The sequence below is a fragment of the Rhinolophus hipposideros genome, assembly GCF_964194185.1.
Source record: "Rhinolophus hipposideros genome assembly, chromosome: 20".
Taxonomy (NCBI): domain Eukaryota; kingdom Metazoa; phylum Chordata; class Mammalia; order Chiroptera; family Rhinolophidae; genus Rhinolophus; species Rhinolophus hipposideros.
In genome coordinates this window covers 49935182-49950129 of record NC_138066.1, presented here as the reverse complement: position 1 = coordinate 49950129, position 14948 = coordinate 49935182, and the positions used below count along the sequence as shown (strand labels likewise).

Below are 14948 nucleotides of genomic sequence, written 5' to 3'. Positions count from 1 at the left end.
AAGTGGGTAATAAGGTCTGAAGTGGGCTGTTAAAAAACCAAGTTCACAGAATAACACAAACAGTTTGGCATGCGGTTTGGAACCCAGACTGCAAATCAGGGGACTGCCTTTGAGAAAATGTCTGTATGTGGGAGGAACAGTTATCATGCAGTGGGCTGTCTGCCCCGAGACCAGGTGGGGTTCAGATCCCAGCTTGATGAGTGAGGGGAGGGCCTGTTGAAGCCATGTTGCCACAGATAGGTCTGGGGTGAGTGGCTCCCCCAGGAGGAAGTTTGTGTGCCCAAGCGAGGGACAAATAAGATGGAGTGAGGAAGCAGAGAGGATAATTTAGGCCTGGGTCTGACTGCCACAGGTAGGGCGCGGCTGGCAAAGGGGGAGGAGCTGGTTTTATCTGGAACTTGGTGAGACTTGGGCACTAGCAGTTCTGCTCCCAGCCCGGGTGAGAGAGGCCCCTGAATAGACCTCTCTCCAAAGAGGACACACAGAGGCCAACAGACATATGAAAAGATGCTCAATGTCACTTATCAGAGAAATACAAATCCAAACCACAGTGAGACATCACCTCACACCTGTCAGAATGGCCATCATCAATAAATCAACAAACAGGGCCGGCCCAGTGGCTCAGGCGGTTAGAGCTCCTAACTCCGAAGGCTGCCGGTTCGATTCCCACATGGGCCAGTGGGCTCTCAACCTCAAAGTTGCCGGTTCAACTCCCGCAAGGGGTGGTGGGCTGCACCCCCTACAACTAAGATTGAACATGGCACCTTGAGCTGAGCTGTCTCCCGGATGGCTCAGTTGGTTGGAGTGTGTCCTCTCAACCACAAGGTTGCCGGTTCGACTCCCACACGGGATGGTGGGCTGCACCCTCTGCCAACTAGCAACAGCCACTGGACCTGGAGCTGAGCTGCGCCCTCCACAACTAAGACTGAAAGGACAACAACTTGAAGCTGAATGGCACCCTCTACAACTAAGATGGAAAGGACAACAACTTGACTTGGAAAAAGTCCTGGAAGTACACACTGTTCCCCAATAAAAGTCCTGTTCCCCTTCCCCAGTAAAATCCTTAAAAAATCAATCAATCAATCAATCAATCAATCAATCAATCAATCAATCAACAAACAACGTTGATGAGGCCGTGGGGAAAAGGAAACCCTCGTGCACTGTTGGTGGGATTGCAGATTGGTGCAGCTACTATGGAAAACAGGATGGAGGTTCTTCAAAAAATTAATAGAAGTACCTTATGACCCAACCATTCCACTCCTGGGTGTTTAGTCAAAGAAATCCAAAACACTAATTCAAAAAAGATACGTGCAGCCCTATGTTCATTTCAGTGTTATTTACAGTAGCCAAGACATGGAAACAAGCTAAGTGACCACTAATAGACAATTGGATAGAGGAGACATGATACACATATAGAGTGGAATATTATTTGGCCATAAAGAGAATGAAATCTTGCCATTTGCGATAACATGGACGGATCTAGGAGTATTATGCTAAGTGAAATAAGTCAGACAGAGAAACACAAGTACCATATGATCTCACTTATACATGGAATCTAAAAAACAAAATAAACGAACAAACAAAAAAGAAACAGACTCATAGATACAGAGAACAAACTGATGGTTGGTTGCCAGATGAGAAGGGAGCTGGGGGGCAGGGTGAAAAAGGGGAAGGGATTAAGAAATACAACTTGGTAGTTATAAATAGTCACAGGGATGTAAAGTACAACATAGGGAATATCGTCAATACCATTGTAATAACTAGGTATCGTGTCAGATGGGTACTAGACTTACGGGGACCACTTTGTAAGTTATATAAATGTCTAATCACTGTTTTGAAACTAACATAATATTGTATGTCAATTATAACTGAAAAATTAAAAAAAATAGGGGGACAGGAAGAGAGAGGGAGGGAGGGAGGAAAGGGGAGAAAAAGAAAGAGAAAGAGAGAGAGAAAGAAAAAGGGAAAAGAAGAAAGGAAGAAAGAATCACCACTTTGTAACCCTGAATGAAATCACCGATTCCAGCAAGCGTCCTCAGTGGACACTGGTGACAGACTGGCAGGGGACTGGATATTTACCCTGTGCCGAAGTGGCCCCCACAGATTACCTGATGGCTCCCAAGAGCGGGGACCCCAAGCCCAGATTCAAGCCCCAGGTGCAGCCACCAGTCACGCCGTGCGTTCTGGGGTGATCATTACCTGTAGGACATTCCCGCCCAACCTTCTCATCACACCTAGTTCACATCTAACTTCCGGGTCATATGCAATGTCCACTGACGAGAAGGAAGGAAACTTCCAAGAGGAAACAATCAGGTAAATCCCGAAGTCATCCGGCAAGGTCATAAAAAACAGGGAGGCGCGTCTCGTTCTAATTACAGGCGACAGAAGAGACTTACAAGCCCGCACAAGGCGCCATCCTTACTTGGATCCCGGCTTGAACACGCCGGCAGCAGCAGACAAGTGTGGGCTCCCAGTAGAATCCGCGTCCAGGCTGGCCATTAAGTAACACTAGGGAACTACTGGTAATTTGGTTAGCAGGTGGTATTGCATTAGGTAGGAAAATGTGCCTTTTTGAAGATACGCATATTCAAATGCTTAGGGGAAAAAATGTCACAAAGATGGCAATTTACTTTAAAATAACTTAGGAAAAACCAGATGAAGCAAACATGACAAATGTCAGCAATGGTTAAATACAGATTCTTAGTGCTACTTTCTGTCCTTTGCCATTTGAAATTTTTCATACTTTGAAATTGTTCATAATAAAGTTTTGTACTTTGAAATTGTTCATAATAAAGTTTTCTTTGACTTTTAATGAAAATCGTGTGCAGATAACATGGAGGACATGGGCTTGAGAGGCAAGGCAGCAAGAGAGAGCAATTTACGGCCCTTGCGTGACGGAGGGGCTGTGCGGGCAGCTGCAGTGGGTGCCTGGGGGATCTGTGTCCTCAGAGGACAAACCCCTTGGGGCCCTCAGGGGTCCCTTTCTTGTCCAGGAATCACGGTGCTTGGGGGAGTGGGTGACCTGCAATGGCACAGAGTGGGGCTCAGGCCTCGGAGCCGCCCAGAGAATTCCGGAACCGTGGGGAGGCCCCTGGCCAACAGCCCCTCACCCCGACACCTTTGCTCCCTTCATCCATTCACTGCACCTGCTGAGGGGTCAGACTGCCGTCCACCTGCAGAGGCTTCTGGCCAAGTTCACAGTGTTCCTTGAGTCACAGGACCCTGCAGACCAGTCCTGTGTCCTGAGTGATGGGGACGGTTCCAGTTACTCCTTGATTCATCTCGTCTCACTGAAGGATTTGCTCCGTTTCTGGACAGAAGCTGTCATTGGAGGCTGGCAGCATTTCCTAGGGCACAGCGGCATGCACAGAGCCACTTCTGCTGAAGAGGTATTTACTCTCCCAGTTAGTTCCTCTGGGGAGAGGTGAGGAGCCCCGCTGGGAAGTCTGATGAACTGTCGCCTCTGAGAAAGGTCCTGGGGTTGGTGCACAGCAGTCCTCGTCCACCAACGGAAGCACAGCGAGCTGGCCCCGGCCGCCATCCCTGAAACCGGACTCGAGGACAGAAGGAATGTGGGCACACCTGTTGGCAGCACTGGTTCAACGCAGGAGCCCTGCGTCTGCTGGGGGTCTGGCGAAGGCTCAGCCATGCTGGGGAGTGAGCAAGTCCGGCGCTGGGCCTTTGGAAGCACCCAGGGCAGAAGTCGTGAAACCCCAATGAAGCGCAGTGTCTCCAGGAAGGGGAACTGGACTAGGAGGCCGGGTGTGTTGATGTTTAATGACCTAATATAATTCAGCCATGGATACCAGAGCGCGCAGACTTTCACATTCATATTGGGTTCATTCGCTTGTCTCTCAAATGTGAGGAGACACTGAAAGGTGGCCTGAGCCCCCAGACCGGAGGAGCCCCGCTCTGCTGGGCCATGAGGGGCTGTGCGGCTGTGTCATGAGTTTGGGCCACGTTCCCACCCTGTGGCCTGTCCAGGACCACAGCCGCAGGACCAGACTCTCTGGGACACACAGCCAGGCCGAGTGTCTGTTCCTCCACCTCCGTCCTTCCTGAGACAGACAGGCCTCCACCAGCTGTGAAGGCTGGAGCGAGAGGGACAGCACCCAGCTGGGCTGGGGACTAGAGGATGGCAGCAGCTCTGGAGGCCTAGCCGACCAGCTGTGATCACGTCGGAGACAGGAAGTGAACCCTGAGCGAGTGATCGGAAGGGCCTCGAGTCAGCCTGAGTCACTGTCATCTGTCTCATCACAGCGGCTGGTATTTATAGAACTCTTGCCGTGAATGTGCTAGGCTCGTTGCTAACACACCATGCACGGCAGCTTGTATCACCCGGAGAAGAGCTCTCTTAGATTTCCAGAGGTCTGACAGCTTCCCCATGGCGGTGCAGCCAGGCAGAGCTGCGGGGCTGGCCACACTGGGGCTGCCTGCGTTGTACATCTTGGCCTGCGGAAACCCGGCCCGCCCTCCAGCGCAGCTCAGTCCAGGGGCAGCACACAGCGCTGACCCCAGCGATCGGGGAGGTACAGGGACGGAGATAAGAAACTCCAGCTGGCTCTGTCAGATGGTCCCAAGGGAGGCAGAGCAGGCTGAAAATAGAACCGATGTTCTGCTCATTTGCATGCAATTTCTCTCCGATTTGCATATCGTGTGCCAGCGTGGCTAACTATAGGATTATAAAATCAAATGCATGAGTGAATTCATGTTCCAGTGTAGACAAACTCAGTCCTTAGGGTATGTCTGACCCTCCCCCCAAATCTCTCTCGCGCGCACACACGCGCACGTACAAGCGCGCACTTGTATCCCCACCTCCAAATAAATGTTTGTGCTTTTAATAAATTCCACAGCGCGTCTAATTTCATTTAATAGACAGAAACTCAGGAAGCAATCACAGGGAAACCTGGCCTCACAAAAGCATTCTTACTGAAGGTTCCTTTCACCAGCGTTTCCAGCATATTCTAACTCTGATCGGATACACTGGGCAGGGGTTTATGGAGCAGCCTGCAGGATGCTTGTTCCGTAAGAACAACGCATCCTGTACTTGGACTTCGAGGTAGGTACTAACTGATACTGATAATGCAGACACCCCGGGAAGCTACGCAGAATGGCTGGGCCCACTGCTGGTGTTACCTGGAGGTGAGCCGTTCACCGTCTGGTCCGAATGTCCAGGCTCGCCATCTGGAAGGCTCTCCTCCCTGTGCAGGACGGGCTGGGCGAGAGTCCATGCTGGGCCTGGAATTCAAACGCACTTGGCTCTTTGTACAGGCAAGGAGATTAATGCCCACCTGCCTGAGCCTGTGCAATCTCGGGGACTTCTGTGGGAGAACTGGGCCTTAGATGAATTCAAGTCGCGCCTTCCATTCAAACCACACTCATCGCCCGTGCGGCTGCGTTTGCAATGGACAGCACGCCAATCGGGGCGCCTGAGCCAGAGACCCGGCCCCAGCTCCGTCACCGCCGACTCATTGTGCTACGTCAGGCATGCGTCTTAACCTCTTTGGGCCCGTCTCTTCCTCCCAGTCCTAACAGTGTTGAATTAGAACAGTGATGCTCGACCAGGGACGGTTTTGCCCACCCAGGGGACAGTGGGCAATGTCTGCAGACAGTGCTGGTTGTCACAACTGGCAGGTGTTACTGGCTTCTACAGAGTAGAGACCAGGGATACTGCTAAACATCCTACACCGTCCAGGAGGCCCCAGAGCAAAGAATTATCCCACCCCGCATGTACCGAGGAGACAGTAACCCTGGAGAAGACAGACCCCCACCCTTCCAAGTTGACCCCACGGGCTGTCAGGATGACAAGGCAGGAGCAAGGCCGTCTCTAGCCCTCACTCGGCAGGACTTGAACAGGGGAAGAGGCCCAGTCCTCCTCTGTCCTTGAGGCCCCCCAGGGAGTCCGGTGACATTCCAATGGGAGTCCCAGCAGCTTCCTCCTGCTCCGGGAACAGTAGAGAACAAGGGAGGAGCTGAAGGCTGAGCCTGGAGCACATGGCGCTGGGAACTCAGGGGGCAAAACAACACACGTGACCGAGGCCCGGACCCGCTCTCTTCCTCCATCCCATCTTTCTTCATTTCTTTAATACACCTGCTGCCCAGGTTTCTCCAAGACAGGCAGGCGCCCCAGCAGGCCGACACGATGCACCCCTTTAAACTAAGACATTCACTACATATTCCGGAGACAGAGAAGCCAATATTCTTTATTTTCTTTTCATAAAAACCTGCAGGCCTCTTTCAGACCAGTCCCGGGAACCAGAGCCCACACAGGAAATGCCCACCAGCGCGGGGCCCTGAGACCCATCCCACCGCAGAGCAGCGCCGGGGCTCCAGGAACAGCAAAGCATCCCCACGGGTCTCGGTTGCACCTTCTCTTCCGTTTGATTTTCCAAACTAAACAGCTTCTTGGGAGACACACCCAAGTATTTAAAAATGAGGCAATAGGGCGGCCGGATGGCTCAGTTGGTTAGAGCGCCAGCTCTGAACAACAAGGTCGCCGGTTCAATTCCCACATGGGCCAGTGAGCTGCGCCCTCCACAACTAGACTGAAGACGAGCTGCTGCTGAGCTTCCAGAGGGGTGGCCGGATGGCTCAGTTGGTTAGAGCGCGGGCTCTCAACAACAAGGTTGCTGGTTCAATTCCCGCATGGGATGGTCGGCTGTGTCCCCCGCAACTAAAGACTGAAGGCGGCAACTGGACTTGGAGCTGATGGGCCCTGGAGAAACACACTGTTCACCAACATTCCCCAATAAGAAAAATTTTTTTAAATGAGGTAATAAAGGAGATGACTTGTTGGTTATTTGGCCACGTGTTTCAGCCGACTAAATGCCGATACAGGAGTGCTGCCCGCTGGGCCTGGGGCCTGCCTGCCACCGGAGGGGCACGGGCAGCAAAGGCCCACAGATACGCACAGTCCCACGGGAAAGACCCCTCTGTACATCCCTGCCAGGTGCTCTCACTGCAGCGGGCAGTGGCAGAAGGTGTCCACGGCAACACCTGAGGTCCTCAGCATTAGGGCTACGATTTATTCCTGCAATATTTCAACACTTACAACCGTCTATTGCGCACGGGCAGCTGCCGGGGGACTGCTGCTGTCCGCCTCTCCCTCCAGGCCCTTCCTGACCCAGCACCCAGCATCAGTCCCTAGAGGATTTCTCAGGGGGCTTCAAGGAGCTGGGAGTGTGCTCTGTCCTGCAGCCACTGAATCTAGAGAACCAATAAGGATTAATCCAAAGTCACTACCTTGCTCTTCACACAACAATCAACATCACATGTCTCAGAGATTTAAAACGTAAAAACATAAAACCATTCACGTACCAGGAGAAAATGTAGGAGAATTTCATGTGGGGAAGTCCTAACAAGATATAAAACCCCGAAGCTATTAAGGAAAAGAGAATACATTTGACTTCATAATAATTAGTTTTCTGTTCAAAAAACAGAAACAGACAAAAAAATGTCAGAGCCCAATGAGACCAGCCCACACGTGGCTGGTGCACCTGGCTGGCTGTCACCATCCGGCTTCCAGAGGCAGCACATGTGCTCGCTGAGGGCGAGGCTTTCCGTCAACTGACAGCCGCGTCCACTCTCCTAGAACCCGAGGTCCACAGTGAACATCAGCGATGTTGATGCGGACGAATGGATAACGGGAACCATGGAGAATGCCTGCCCCGCGGAAGGCCAAGGGGCACTTTCCTGGAGAGGGGAAGACAGCTTTCAAGTTGGAAAGAAAACGGTTAACAGCCACATCAAGAACTGGACCGAGCAGATGGGCAGTCAGTAGTCAAGAATGACGTGGAAAGATTGCGGAGACATGCACTTGGAGAAAAATGCATAATTATACACATGTATGTGCTTCTGTACGGCTAGGAAAGTTCTAGAAAGACCACCTGAAATGCCCCAATAGTTGATTCTGGGGAATAGGATGGAGTATTGGAGATGAGGGAGCCAGGAAGTGGGGGGGGGGGAATTTATTTCTACTTTACTTCCTTCTCTTCTGTTTAAATCTCACTGTGAGGAAGTATTTTCTTATGATAAAAACCAATTACAGTAATACCTCAGTTTTTGAACGTCTCCGTTGATGAACATTTCGATTTACAAACGCCGTGAACCCAGAAGTAAATGCTTCGGTTTACAAACACACCTCGGAAGTCGAACATGTCACGCGGCTTCCGCTGAGTGCAAGACCCTGAGGCCCAGCGGTCGGCTGTTTTTGGACGTTTCAGAACTCGAACGGTCTTCCGGAGCGGATTACGTTCGACAACCGAGGTACCACTGTACTTTTAAAAAAGTGACTCGAGCTAATGAAGATTAAAAAGGGAGGGTGTGTTCCCTCACACACACAGACTGTGTTCACGCACGAAGTCGGCAGCTGTCATGAGGTGGCTAATGGCTCGGGGACCGCCGGGAGATTTGCAGGGCCTTTGGGAGCACAACAGGGCCATCAGCACCTGAGAACACCCTTCTGCAGTTTTAAAAGGAAAGGACTGATGTGAAAGTATTCACATCTTTATGTTCTTCCAGTTTTGATTCACGAGGGGTGTATCTTCTCTAGATTAAAACCAGCTATGTTGCAAACCACACACCCTACAAAGGACTCATTATCTGGAGTGTATAAAGAACTCGCTCAACAATAAAACAACCAAGAATCCAATCAGAAAATGGGCAAAAGACATGAAGAGACGTTTCACCAAACAGGATGTACAAACGGCCAATGACACATGAAAAGCTGTTCATGAGCCGTCAGGGAAACGCAGATTAAAACCATGGGATGGCACTTACACGCCTGTCGCAGTGACAAAATCAAACCTAGCAGCAACACCAAATGCTGGTGAGGATGTGGAGAAACTGGCCCCCTCACACGGCGCTGGTGAGAAAGGGAAATGGCGCAGCCTCTCTGGAAAGCAGTTTGGAAGTTTCTTGTAAAATTAAATATGCAACTAATGACCATACGACCCCACAACTACACTCACGGGCATTTATCCCAGAGAAATGGAAGTTTATGTTCATATAAAGACCTGCACCTGAATACTCATTCCAGTTTTATGTGCAGTAGACAACCTGCTGCCATTTTGGGGGAGTGGCTGAACTGGTCCCAACAACTACCTCCTACGCGGCAACCACAGGAATGAACTGCGGACACACATGACAACCTGTGGCAGTCTCCAAGGACGTAGGAAGTGAAAAAAGCCAATTCTGAAAGGTTGCCGATCCTGTGAGTCCATTTACGTAACATTTTGAAATGACAAAATTTTAGAAATGGAGAACAGTGGTCGCTGGGGTTGGAGATGGGAGGGCGTGGGAAGGAGGTGGCCGTAGCTGTAAAAGGGCAACAGCGAGGGGTCGCTGTGCTGATGGAAAGGTTCTGTATTTTCACTGTGGCAGCTGCATGAAGTTACACAGGGGATGAAACTGTGGGAAGCAAATACACACCCACATAGATGAGTCCAAGTCAGCTGGGGAAGTGGGAGCAGGGTTGGTACATGTCGATGACAAGATCCTGGTTGTGACTGCAGTTTTACAGATGTGACCATTGGGAGAAACTGAGAAAGGCACCAGGGACTGCTCTGTACTGATTCTTACAACTGCATGTTACTGTACTATAATCATTTCAGTAAAAATGTCAATAAAAGTCCCCCCGATACAAGGCTTTTCCTCCATGACTATGGAACCTGATTCAGTTGCTTGATTTTGGATTTGCTCTTTAGAAAATAATAAACTGGGGTGACATCATTAGCAAACAAACCAGCTTGTTCTCACAGACTCCATTTAGGCCAGAGAAGCTGGCTTCTGTGCAGACGCGAGTCCGTGTGTAATTTGTCTCTGGGCGGAAGCCACTCATCGATGTACGGTGTGAGCACAGCCACAGGCAGCTCATGTCCTATCCGAGTCCCTGTCCCTAACGGCGAGGCCCTAAGGTCACAAAACCACACTACGCAGTGAGTGCACAGTCGTGCCTCCCGCAGTGTCTGGCTGAGCCCCGCAAAGCGAGACCTGGGGGGAAGAGAGAAGGTGCTGGAAGGCCTGGGTACCACTCTCCAGGGCCCACCATGTCCCCCCACAGCCCCTGGCTCTAACAGGCGTCCAAGTCAGCAAGAAGGCTGTCCTCGCATTCCCATGGGCGCCTGAGCAGAGCCACAGTCGGGTGGCATTTCAATTTCATCCCGTGGTCAATTCATTTACTCTTATTTTGTGTTTAAGTTCAGGCTGCTTTCTGAGCTCTCCCTTAGTGGCGTGTCTTCCATCGATGCCCAGCATGCCCTTCTCCCAGAGGAACCTCCTCACAGCCATGGGCAGGCCCTGGTGCCTCCCTGAGCCGGGCACCGGCCTATACTCCCAAGTCCTGGGCACATCCACACTGCAGCGACCCTTCCCCCGCCACACACAGTTAAGAGCACTTGAAAGTGTACATAATCCAGTACTCGTTTGCTTGACAATGACCTCGATGCAAAGACCTGGTCCTGCCATTTCACGATCAGTGACTTTGGACATCTTCCAGCTGAGCTTTCACTATTGACGGAGGAGAAGGGGGCTCAGGGAGGCTCAACGGCTTCCCCAATCGCCCTCAACCAGCCAGACTCACAGCCACCTGCTCAGGGAACAGCCTCTCATCTCTCCGAGCTTCCTCTTCCTCAAGCTGGAAGGGCTGCAACTACATCACTCTAAGCTCTCCCCCCAACTTGAACAGTGTAACAGTCTACAATTCTATTCTACTTCGGAAGGATAAGCCTATTGATGGGGAAAAAACCCGAACACACACACACACACACACACACACACACACACGCACGCACACACGCACGCACACACACGCCAAAGAGATGATTCTAGATTCAGTTTTTTGGTAAGTCAAAGGCTTTGGCAATTCCAGGATTTTGGAGCACACTTGCTGTACTGGTCAGGGTTCTCCAGAGAAAAAGAACCCGTGGAATATATAGAAAGAGACCGTAAGGAATTGGCTCACGTGGTGACGGGGGCTGACAAGTCCCAAGACCTGCCTGGCAAGCTGCAGACCCAGGAGGGCTGATGGTATAATTCCAGCCTGAAGGGCAGCAGGTTGGAGGCCCAGGAAGAGCCAGTGTTCCAGTCCCAAGGCAGGAAAAAGCCAGTAGCCCAGTCCAAAGGCCGTCAGGCAGAGGACTCCTTTCTTATTTGGGGGAGGGTCCGCCTTTTTGTCTCCTCAGACCTTCAACGACTCAGACAGGCCCCCCCACATTGGGGAGGGCAGTTTGCTTTACTCTGCCTACCCACCTAATGCTAACCTCATCCAGAACCACCTCACAGAAACCCACAATCATGTGTGACCACTTATCTGTGCACTGCCTGGCCCCGTCAAATTCACACGTAAAATTAACCAACACAACCCTGTTGAGGCAAAGGTGTCACCAGACATGAGGGCTGGAGACTCTCCCGAGGCAGAGCTGAAGGGAGCACCGCACACACGGGTGAGGGGGCATGTGCGTCCCCAGGGAGGCCACGAGAGGGCGCAAGGGGACGCCACTCCCTGCCCGGAGCGGGGACCACAGAGCAGGCGGGGAAGGAGCTCCACCTCCTGGGAGAGGGTGGCTTTCACTCCGGCGGCAGCACCTGGGGCTGCGAGATGCTAGCGGGTGTAGACCGACCTCACCCACCGGGAGGAGCAGGGCGGGGCAGGCAGAGCTCACCTGTCCTGTCCCCAGCCAGGATGGCAGCTGCTGCGTGCCCGGATTCTTCAGGAAGGCCCGTGGCCACTTTCTTCCCTGACCATCGCCCTCTGATATTTCATGGGTGCCCTTTGCACACGAGTTTCTCTGGATATCAATTCCTGGTTCACTCTTTCCTTGAAAATCTTAATTATTCCATTTTCTCACTGAAAAGGTTCAGCCTTTGAAAAGCCTGATTCCTCTTGGCCCTGATGCCTCAAGGATCTCTTTAAAATCCAGCGTTTTTACTATTTCTTGGTGTTGGTCCTTCTCAGGTTACCCGCCTTTTCAATATTACCATTCTTTACCTTCTTTATTTATCTTCCCTTTCTCTATGTATCTTTTCGCCTTTTTCTTTTTTGATGTGCAGTTTTCCTCTTCTGCAACTTTCATTTCTCTCAAAACACTATCTGTTGTATTTTTCACTTTGTGCTCTAATTTAGGCTTAATTTCTGAAGTGATTTTCTTGCATTCTTTTCTAATTCTTTTGAGTTCTGTCGTCTCATTTGAGTTTTTCGAATTCATGGTTTTATGCCTCATATTTTCTTAATGTTTTGTTAACAAAAAAGTCACGTGTTTTTGGTCTGTGCTGCAGGCGTATCTTTCTGGCTAGCTTTCATTGCCTGTGGGCTGTTCTGCTCCTTCCTCTCACCTTTGTATGGACTTGACTTTGACACTTTCCTGGCCACTGTCCTCCCTGCTGCAGCCTGGGTCTTTTCTTCCGTCCCTGTCATGATTTTTATTCCACTCCAAGCAGTTTTTACTTAGCGTGGGGTCCTTCACCAGACGGGAGCCCTGGCTGGTCAGTGTGAGGGGTTCAGAGGGGCTGGACTGCTCCCCCGCTCAGACCTCTCAAAAGCACCCCTTGGTGTTCACCAGCTACTGGAAGCACAGCCCTCGCCTGGCCCACCTGTGGGCTCAAAGTGGCCACTGTGCTCCCACTGAGCACCTACTGGCTCTGTTCCCGGACCCATCAGACACCTTGTTTAACACGTGGCTCCTGTGACCACTGTGGTTTGTGCCTATGTGGGGATTATGGAGACACGCTATCACCTAGGTCTGCTGTATAATGAAGTTCATGGGGATTTTGTGTAAGGTAGAACATATGCCATTTTAACCATTTTTTACACGTACACTTCAGTTGTGCATAGGTTTGAGGATAGTTGCTGTTTCTACGTGGGGATGCTACTACCACCTTCCCAGAATCCTCTGCTCTCCAAAGCTCCAACTTTTCAAACGAAATGGAGTCACTGGTTTGCTTCATGACATTTTTTTTTTAAATGAGAACGCCTCTGGCCCGACTCAGGAACTGAAAAGCATGCCATGGTTTAGGCTGTCAACGTTTTACATAGACTTTACGGCAAACAGTGTGTACTGAAGGACAAATACGCTTTAGAGGTCTGGTGGCCCACTCTGAGAGGATGGTAACCACTGTTTGGGATATTCCATTTCACTGCTACACTCCGGGGCGGCCAAGAGACACACAGCAGGTAAGAGGTGCTTACAACCCTCACCTGTTTCTCAGGTTGCCTCTGGCTGCCGCCGTGAGAATCTGATGCTAAAGCAAAGGCTTCGTAAGACCAGGCCTGACTTGACACAGGCAGAGACACACTAGATAGAGCATGACAAGAATTCGTGTAAAAGCCTTTCTTTCCTTTGGGAACAGTTTGGCTAAGTTACCCATAAGTCATTTTGATGCTGCTGAGGTAGGAATGACCTATTTTGCCGGCAGACAAACTCCTAGTCCCGACTGAGCCATGGACGTGCAGGAACATTCAGGCATCGCATGCTCCCCTCCCCATGTCACAAGTCCCCTCGGCAAGCTTCCACCCAGGACAGACGCCGAGTAGGAAAGCGAATAACCTCGCGGCTCCTGATGGGGGAGGTACCACTGCTACACCTGGCAAGCGGACAGGGAGCTATTCGGGCCTGCTGTGCCCTCCTGGGCCATGCCACCCCTGCAGACTCAGCCGGCAGGGAGCCAGGGAGGTGGCCCAGGTTTCTGAAGGTCCCACACCTTTCTCTAAGGCCACCTGTTTACTAAGGAAACATCGCATCAGGCATCATGCCATGATTTGTGTTTGACTTTGATCTTGCAGAGTTTAAGAAAAACGACAGCATGTCTTCTCCTGGAAGCCAGGGAATTACAAGCACCGGGCTTCACTCCTGTATCAGCTGCTCACAACTGCCATCTTCCTGCAGGATCATCTGTGCTCCTGTAAAACGGCCCCTCTCAAGTGAGGCACTGTTCTTGAACTTCTAGAATACTGGCACTCTGGCTCCAGAATCTCGCCTTCTTTCGATCTCCACAGTCTCCTAAGAATGTCAGACTTCGCAGTAAGAAAAAGACATTTTTTTCTTCAAACAGCTCACATTTATTATTGATAACAATAAAAAAATCTTTTAAAGACTATCAGTATTGTATTACCAAGAGTGAGGTAATATGTTTACAAAACATTTACAGAATTTGATATGTAAATAATGTATTTAGGGAGGAAAGTGAATTAAGACATGAATAATAGAGGGGGAACGAAAAGGATCATTAGTGAAGAAAGGTGAGATGACAGCAGCATCTGAGAAAGAGTGCGGGGCATTGAGAGTGGACACGGAACACCGGGAGGGTCAATGCACGAGCGCCCACGGCTCCCGCACAAGGACGGCGGGCGCTGTGATTCAAGAGGAAACCCTGGACGCATTTGCGCAGTCATGTGCTTTGAACTCTAAAGATGCATTCAACTCTGGGGATAACACAGTGCCACTTCTGAATCAACTTAAAAAGAGCAGATCTTCAAAGTGGGGGTTGGGGGGGGGTGGCTGCAATTCAAATAGTTCTACAAACATCCCTGGGCTCATGTGGACTGTTGAGTGAAGCATTTTCTTGGCAGCTGTCAGCAAAATCGCCATCTGAGACACAGAGAAAGAGAGAAAGAAAGAGAAAGAAGGGACCATCTTCAGGTCCTTATAACTTGGAAACCAACTGGAAGCAGCAGAGAGGCACCAACTAACCCTACTGTGTTTTCTGGAAACAAGCGTTTAGGTGCCAGTGATGAGTTTATCTTTCCAAAGGAAATGCAGAGCTGAGTTCCAGGAAGGCCGGCAATCGTGGGAGAAGCCTGAGAAAGACTTCAGTGTGCAGGCAGCCACAAGAGCGTCACTGATGGGGCGAGAGGGCTGCTCCATTTCTTCCGAGCCCCCCAACACCTCCCCTTTGGGGCGAGCACATATTCTCCACAAAGCTCTCGCGTCACATGGACACCCACCTAACGCCTG

The 14948-nt window shown here is 50.8% G+C and overlaps 1 protein-coding gene across 4 annotated transcripts in view; it reads right to left on the bottom strand.

Annotated features, from left to right (window-relative positions):
* Positions 1–2396: 2396 nt before the first annotated feature.
* Positions 2397–14948, bottom strand: part of SEC14L1 (SEC14 like lipid binding 1) — a 58494-nt gene continuing 45942 nt past the window's right edge. The window contains exons 18-19 of one of the 4 annotated variants that reach the window (XM_081029918.1): positions 5137–5238; positions 2397–4672 (exon numbers count right to left, since the gene is read on the bottom strand). In XM_081029918.1, coding sequence (XP_080886044.1) covers positions 4669–4672; positions 5137–5238 — 106 coding nt within the window. In that variant the 3' untranslated portion in view covers positions 2397–4668. Of the gene's footprint in view, positions 4673–5136; positions 5239–14036; positions 14946–14948 lie in introns of those variants that run through there. The other 3 variants (XM_081029917.1, XM_081029919.1, XM_081029920.1) reach the window with 3 other exon arrangements.